General features: G+C 34.7%; 2 protein-coding genes across 2 annotated transcripts in view; both read right to left on the bottom strand.

Moving 5' to 3' along the window:
- LOC100177251 (protein catecholamines up-like) overlaps positions 1–1,621 on the bottom strand; it is a 9,560-nt gene extending 7,939 nt beyond the window's left edge. The window contains exon 1 of the mRNA XM_026835717.1: positions 1,609–1,621. The gene's annotated coding sequence lies outside the window, so the exon portion shown is untranslated. The remainder of the gene's footprint in view (positions 1–1,608) is intronic.
- Positions 1,622–1,810: 189 nt separating this feature from the next.
- LOC100186724 (serine/arginine-rich splicing factor 1A) lies at positions 1,811–3,044 on the bottom strand (the record flags this gene model as incomplete). Its single annotated transcript, XM_002124897.4, is given in 3 exon segments — positions 1,811–2,163; positions 2,442–2,614; positions 2,875–3,044. Coding segments are annotated over 3 exon segments (502 nt in total), but the record flags the coding sequence as incomplete, so codon positions are not given.
- Between the last annotated feature and the right edge of the window lie 5,682 nt (positions 3,045–8,726).

Here is an 8,726-nt window from a genome sequence, read left to right as displayed (position 1 = left end):
CCACAAAGTAACATACATGGTAACTCGTACGTTGGTACGAAGTGTTAACCCGAGTTATAACGACTGTCCTTTTTCGTCAAATAGTTGTTCTTGTTGTTGCTTTTTCGTGACTTTTTTCCGCACTTATCTCAATTCCTAATTCTAGCATTTTTCTTTATTTTCTTGATTGAAATCAAATCATAATATATATTTATGATGTTTAAACTGAATTTTCAGATGTAAAACCGCACGATGAGCGATTAATGAACGATTACTTTCCTCATACACTTTACACAGCGGAAACACTGTCTGGCAGTTTGGCGGGAAACCACAGAACTAAAAAAGAGTAGAACGCGCAACTGCCCAAAATCGTGATATATTCTTTTTTCTATTCACGTGACCGCCAACTCCGTCCCCATTTCGCTTGGTCTCCATTGTAAAAGATGGGCGCATAGTAGTTTTAAGAGGTTCTAGGTGTTTATATTAAAAACTACACCAACTATTAAAGTTTATTAGGCTAGTTTAGTTATTTGGTAGGTTAACGCTTACAGTTTACCACTTGTTTACGAAATTTAAATATTAAAAAAAAATAATCAAAAATCTTCAAATAAACGGTTTGTTAGAAATATATATATATATTAGAAAATAGTTGTTTTATTCTATCTATGAGTTTAAATTAAGTCAAAAAATGAAGAAAAAATACATAAAACGCCCTCGATTCCATTGACTACAATAGTAAACGAGAACGACCCGCGAAAGAGAGAGAGTATATCGTGCTCTCTCCTTTGGCGACATTAGAGATGCGCGTTCTATTCTTTTTTATTTCTGTGCGGGGAAACGACGGCACGTGTTGTATCCACACAACGATTCACGACTGAATCAAACTATTAGCATTTAAGAGGTGACGCATTAAATGCACTACTCTTATACCGTATTATCATTAATCGTAATTGAAACATTATTTTTAATTCAACATCATATGATTATTATTAACTTCTAACGTTACCTAATTACTGCGTGATTACGGTTTGTCAAAATTCATGAAAACAATCGTTTTAAGCATCGACAACGTTAACTAGTGTAAGTTTACAATAAACACATGGTACAGGAGTTGTACAAAGCGTATTTACACATATTCTTTACCAATCACTCAATCCTCATACGTGATAAGTTTCATTAGTTATAATACATGTATAAATACATTCTGCCTACTGCTCCACAGTCACCAATGGCGACTAGAACCCGTTTTGTTGGTTACTTCAGATTTGTTTTTGATCGAGCCCAGTCGACCGTTGTAGTAAAAGAATTAATTAATATCGCAGGGTGGGAGTAGATGGACACCTTTTCATTTTGTTTTCTCTTTTCATTTGGTAGTAAACAAAGAACATTTAATGAATTATAAAACCGTATCTTCACGACTTTCACGGACCGTTGTTAATTGTTTAAAACACGACCAGGCTATTTGGATATTATGTGTTAAAAGTGTCCCATCTCCCCCGACTCTACCATCTTATGCTAATTAGTTTAAAACGTGCTCATTCATTAGACCTGTGATCTCTTGTTCTAGGGGTCTATTCTAACTTTTAACTTCAAGAACGCACTGTCGAGAGTTGTTATACTGTTGATAACCTTATTCATACAGTTTATAAAAATCCACACCAGGGCTTTTTGAATTTACATTTGGGCGAACATTTATGCGACTGCTAACAATGTTTCATTACTATATAGTGAAATTTATGAGATTAAAGCTGTATGTATCCATTCTAAATTCACACTATCACGTTTCACCTCCAAAGAGGTATTTTCTAACTTCTGTCGTAATAATCAAATATGTACTTTATCCTTTTTTTATTTTAAAAACTGTACGGTTTTTCTTACAACCAATCCCACAACAATTACCATTAAAAGTGAGGCCAAAGAAATAAAAATCAAACTACTTTCAGTCAAAAAATTAAAATATTTTAGATTAATTAAAGTCCAATTACTATAGCATTTTAGTTTAAAATCTTGTACTGTGAAAATAATTCAAGACCGTGATCGTGACCTAGACATTGATCTAGAACGAGATCTTCTTGGAGAATAAGTTGGTGAGCGCCGACGCCCTCTGCTGTTTGAACGTGACCGACGTGGTGTTGATCGTCTCCGATCATTTTCCGCTTTCACACGAATATAGGAAGTTTCACCCTTAATGCATAAGGTTATTTAAACAACCAATTACCACGTAGACAAATACTTTCAGTTTCAGAAGCACAATTTTTTAATGGCACACCAAAAATAGTGATAGAATAAATAAAATCTAAATAACATTTCATGCAAAAGCAAAATAACAATGTTAAGCATTCCTAGAGCTTAAATATAAATGACCCCGCACCCCAGTTTTCTTTTTTATGCCTAGTGAAGTATCTCTGAACAAACAGTCAAACACCATTTTAAATTCTATAAAGTTTGCTTTAAGAGAGTACCTCATGTGATCGAAATTTTGTATCATCCATATGTTTTAAGGCAAACTTCATGTCTTCCTTGTTTACAAACTCAACAACTCCACTACCATCCCTGTACACATCAGCATAACAAACATCACCAGCTTCCCTCATGTGATCTTTTAAATCTTGCCAGCTGCCACTTCCAGGTAGTCCTAACAACGATTTCAGGATTTTAAATGTTTGACACTATATTAAAGTGCACTTCTCAATTCTCATAACAGATAATACCAAGTTAGCAGATTAACGCTGCTACCATTGTTGGTAAGTGTTCTTGACAGGATACCTAATTGCTCTAACCCACTAACATGTGTCAAAATTTTCATCAAACAAATATAAATACACAAAACAAAATTGTATAAGATTGTACACTAACTCAGTAGTAAGCATACATTGTTAGTAAAAAACACATTACCTTCAACAATAACCCTGTACTCAGTTCTTTTTGAAGGAGGACCAGGTCTACCCCTGATGTAGTTGCTTGGACGTCCTTGGAATCCAGATGAACTTCGTGGTCTTTCAACTTTCAATTTGTAGCCATCAAAATTATAACCATTACGAGCACGAACTGCATCATCAGCATCTCTGTACGATTTAACAAATTAATTAGTAACTATTTACTTCATTAAACTATTGTATATAAGAAACAAATACTTTCACATATTTCTCCACAAAAAAAGTTATGAATCGATTATATAAAATATTAGAAATTATGTCCATTATCATATGCTCCATTTAATCCAAATGATTCCAAATTCTATGTTCCAGAGAAAAATTAATCCTTCCATTCCAATCCAATCCATCCATTTATCCAACTTAAGAAAAATAATACAATAAATAATTAGGAAATTTCAAAGACAAATCTACTTGCCCAATGGCTAATATTATTTATTTTAACTTTTGTTAAGACTGTTTTGATAAAACAAGAGTGATCATAAACCCAACTATAGTGTTGGCCGAGGCATCTAATGTTTTAAGCAGAAATGTCTTAATTTCCTAATATTAACACAAAAGCTGTGTACTTTTTTATAAAACACTTCACAAGTCTAAATCCAAGTCCACACCTTTTTTAATGAGGAAACCTGTATTATTTCTTAACAAACATTTAGCTTATTTGCCTTTCCTTTCTTTTAAGAGATTTATTTATTGCTCATTATACTAAAGTTTTTTAATCAAGGTTTAATATGTTTTTTTTAGCAAAAAAAAGTTTTATTAAAAAAATCTCACATCCTCCGCGTGCATTTTGAAACCCTTATTTTTTATGGTTACACCACAGGCGTGTTATATAAAATGTTTTAACTTTTTGATATTGAAAAAGTGTAAAATAACCTAAAAAATATACATAAATTTTAAATAACAAAATTAAATGGAGGAAATAACTGAAATTAATATCTTGCAACTGGGATTCACGAAACTATGATTTTCGCGCGGTGCCTACAAAGGACGTTTTTTGGCCTCTGTCCAAGTTGGGCCGGAACTCCGGAAGGTTACTTTGTAATATCATATTACTATGTTTCGGTTCCAATTTACTGAGACTATGTGTTAGTTCCAATTTACATTAGCGTCGCTCGCTGTTATATTTGAACAAATTAAAATTAGCATAATCGGGATTTACCTGCTTTTAAAATAATTACGATTGCTGGCTTAAAATTATATTGGGAGTAAAAGAAATACGCAAACTTTACATGTCGTATGGAAGCGCATGAAACATAAATGTTTTCTAACAATCGTATTAATTTATCAAAGTTATTATGACGTAAACCATCGTTACATTATGCACGGTTAACATGTGTAAAGTTGCACAAGTGTATTTAAATATAATAATGTAATATAAGCTTAAATTCACCACATAAAGGTTCCATGTGACATTATTTGTGTTTAAATTAATACGGCAGGTATTTGGAAAACTCATTTTTCTTTAAATTAAAAAAGTTTGCACACCCGTTTCGTCTTTTTTCTATCCGCCGTGTTCTCGCAAGGTAAACGATGCGGTTAAAATAAAGCGCACGTTTATGTCGTCAATTGATTTGGAACTAGGAATCCAAATAATGTATTGTCGGCCGGACGTAAGAAATTTAATTTTCTAAAGAATAATTAAATTTTATTACATAAAAATAACTGGCCGATAAGCGTCAACGTGTAGAATGACATGTGTCAGGAGAATGTTGCATTGAATAGAGAAAAACTTGGCTTAATGTTCGTTCGGTTCAAACAAAGAGTAAAAAAAACGAATTCCTTTGGTTCAAATAACCCAGTGCGCATTGTAGGGTTAAACGCATTGCATTTCAGTGTTGTTTAAGAAACAATGCCCTTTGACGCGTTGATTGAAACTCGCATAATACGCATTGTGCGTTTTTTGGGTTAAAATGGGTTAAACGAGCATAGCTAAAAAAAACAAAACGAATATTGCAAAATAAATACGGTGCATCGAGTTAAGCTATTTCTTCGTAATTTTTATATGAAAACGGTAAATAAACCGGGAGGCGGCGCCTCCCGCCTCTCAGTAAGTGGGCGCCAGTGACCACAGCTGTCAGTTTTTGCAGGCAGTAAAACCTAGGTGATGCCGCCAGGGCAAAAATAGGTCTTTAGTCTTATATCTGTGGCTGCGAAAAGGGTAAATAGGTTTTAGCTACCGAATAAAATCAAGTTTACTGGCAGCTGCTTATGGGATTTGTACAAGTATATTATACAGCCCTACACAAAAGTTATTTTGAACATTGCATTTTTAATTAAAGTTTAAAGAAATTGTTTATTGCATTGGGACAAGTAAACTAATGTATCAACTTACAGGAACCCACAACAAGTTAATGTAGAGTCCTAAAAATTATGTAAGTTTAAATTTGTCATTCAAAAAATATAAATTGCCGAAGATATGTTGAAGCTACTCCATACACCATTAATCAATGCGTATAAATAAAACAAATATATTAGCTCAGGAATGTAAACTTTACATTTTTTTCCCAACCCAAAATATCTCCAGCACATTTTTATGGCCTTATTGTGATGCTTCTGTTTTCTTCAACTTAATGGTTAAGGATTTTGAAAATATAAATGACATTGAATTAAACCAAATTAAATTTAAAAACACAATCAAAATGACCCGTAACTTAATGTCTAAACCAGTATCATGATCTACATCACCAGACAGCACATGCAAACTGCGAATTATCATGGGGTAAAACAAAAAGAGAAAAATTTAGTAATTAAATTCAGATAACAATTGATCGACACATTGCTTATTTACGTTCACAACACCTTACTACATTGCACATAAACCCAAGGACGTTCGAAGATGCGAACAATCGATGCACAATTCTGTCAGGGAAGATCATGGCTACAACAACTCTATGATAGTTCCAGAGTGGGTAAGATTAAGAGGCAATCCAAACAATGAAATGCTATGTTGTTGTATATTTTTGATGATCAATCGAACAAATCATTTATTACAGAGGATCTAAGTCAACAACTCAATGTTGGGTGGTATACGAACCCATTCAAACCTATCCAATGTTTACAGAAGCAATGTATGAACACCTTGTCATCAACGGCGGAAACTGGGGGGTGCCAGTGGGTGCGCAAGCAGGCCCAATAAAATAAACAATAGAAGTGCGTGCGCTTCAAATCTCTCCTGCACGTGTTTGTCTGGAAGATGTGCGCACTTAAAATATCGTAGTTACGATCAGTAATTCAAATGAAACAGCTGACGTTAATTAACAATAATCCGTCATGCGCAGCAGGGCTTCATGGCCGTGTTAACCGGGGTAACCAATTTCCATTAGAAAACGGGAAGTTTCCGTATGCGATTGGTACACGCGAGAGCAAAAAATATTAAAATTGAAGGAGGAGAAGCAACTAAAATTTTATAGCTTGACTTTTTCTTCCTTTAATTTTCGTTCGTTGGGAATTTGCTTCTGGAAAGTAACCAATCGCACGAGATAAGCGTAGCGGCAATCGTGTTTTGATACGGGCAGAACGTTGATGCGTTGCGGTCCACGATCCGCATCGCACGAGAAATCGTTGGCTTAAAGCCAAAAACACTGTCCAGATTGGAGAAAAGATAGTAATACAAAGTGAGCGGTAATGTAGCTTGCTTATATTACCCTCTGTAAAAACTTTTGTTATGAACAATTATTACAATTATCCTTTTTTTTACAAATTCTGCATTGTGCCACACTGGAATTCACAAACGGCATCTTCTCTTGCGGTCTTTATCAAGCAGCGTTTGAACGTAAACCATTTTTATTATCGATGCTTTTTGATTAATCAGGTAATATTCTCAAAACGTCCACGTGCGTTGCAGTTTGACCTTTACGAGCGTCGTAGTTTAACGTCCACATGCGTTGTAGTTTAACGTCCACGTGCGTCATAGTTTAACGTCCACATGGGTTGTAGTTTAACTTCCACGAGCGTTGTAGTTTAACGTCCACATGCGTTGTAGTTTAACGTCCACGTGCGTCATAGTTTAACGTCCACATGCGTCATAGTTTAACGTCCACGTGCGTCATAGTTTAACGTCCACATGCGTTGTAGTTTAACTTCCACGCGCGTTGTAGTTTAACGTCCATGTCCGTTGTACTGTAACGTCCACGTGCGTCATCGTTTAACGTCCACTTGTGTTGTAGTTTAGCCTTTACGTGTGTCCTAGTTTTGTACAAAAGCAATATATTTGGAGTTACCAATGAAGAACATGTAGACTAAGTGATGACCAACCATTTTTCTCTATAATATTTTGCAGTATATTAAATACACAGGTATTAATTTTGACTAATACTGATCATTTCATATGTTTCGGTATAGTGTCAAATATCGGTAAAATATCGGTATCGGTATAGGTAAAAGCTAAAAATATCGGTATCGGTGGAAAAAATTGATATTGGTCGCAGGCATGTAAAAAATAAAAATCCGATTAAAATCGTGTCAATCAAGTTTCGTCTTTTCCCCTTTAAAGTCTGATTGCCGCGACGATTTTTACGTGCAACACACACTCAAGTATCTACCTGCAACGAATTTTCTTTGTAATAGTAATTATCGGGAATTTAATAGTGCTTTAAGATTTCTGTGCTTTATATTCCGTAACACGAGTTGAAATATTTGTTAGTATTGTTACGTATTCATAGGCGCCGAACTTTCTAAATTGCAGGGTAGGCGCAATAAATATGACATCATAATTATGACGTAACATTGCATTACCAGTGTATCGCACGTTACGGTTGGAATATTTACGTTATCTTCTGCTGTATAGTGGTGGTTTTACATAGGCCTATTTAGTAAATCAAATTTCCTATGTTTATGATTGGGCTTAAACACTCCCTTCAGAAATTGTTTGCACAATTTCGTTACGTAGCGGCGGGTAGCGCTAAAAGAAAAAAGACGCACGTCAAAGTAACGATCGTTTGTAGTTGATTTAAATCAAAATTCCAGGACTTAAAATCAACTACAATACGACTGCTTTTAATATATGTAACTGATTGCGCGTTGTTGCAATCGTTATCTAATTATCGAATTCCAGGACTTAAAATCAACTACAATCGTTATCTACATGCTGACGAAAAGATCACTCGTCTCCCGAGCCAGACTGCAAGGACGGTAAATCGGCAAAGTGACAAAATTTACAAACGGGCATAAATTAATTTAATATTTTATTGCGTATTTTAACACCGGCAAGCAGCTTAGACGAGGAATTGGGTAATTCGTGATCGTAGACAATTAATTGGCAACCAAGCTTTATCTGAACAGAAATTTATTCACATGCTTGTTGCGTTACGTGCGAAAGAACTATTCATTGTAGACGAGACAATACTTTACCCAATGGCAAACGTGAAAAAGCAAACATTCAACCCGTTTTTTTTATCACCTGCAGGCTAAATATTGAAAGTGTGAATTCCTATTATGACGCAAATAATCAACGTGTGAATTGCAATTATGTCGTAATCAATTGCCAGGTTAAACAATCGCTATTATGATGCAATGTATCCACGTGTGAATCCCTACTATTTCGTAATGAATATGCTGCTTGGCTGGGGAAAATATTGTAAATGAAATATGGGAAAAGTATTAAGCAGCGCTCCTTCTAGAACAGATCTTTGTTGATTATACTAACTTTTTTTTATTTGTCTCTTCGATTACAGCAGCGAAGATTTAGAAATATTTCGGACGAAAAGGCAGGATATAGCGACAAAACAACAGTTGTTAAAACACGCTTACAGTTAAAAGCAGATTATTGCGGCCTACATTGTTTAGAATGCGATACAGCTTAAAAATTCTCGT

The sequence above is a fragment of the Ciona intestinalis genome, chromosome 8, assembly GCF_000224145.3.
Source record: "Ciona intestinalis chromosome 8, KH, whole genome shotgun sequence".
Lineage (NCBI taxonomy): Eukaryota > Metazoa > Chordata > Ascidiacea > Phlebobranchia > Cionidae > Ciona > Ciona intestinalis.
The sequence above is the reverse complement of the archived record's forward strand: the minus strand, read 5'-3'. Positions and strand labels throughout refer to the sequence as shown.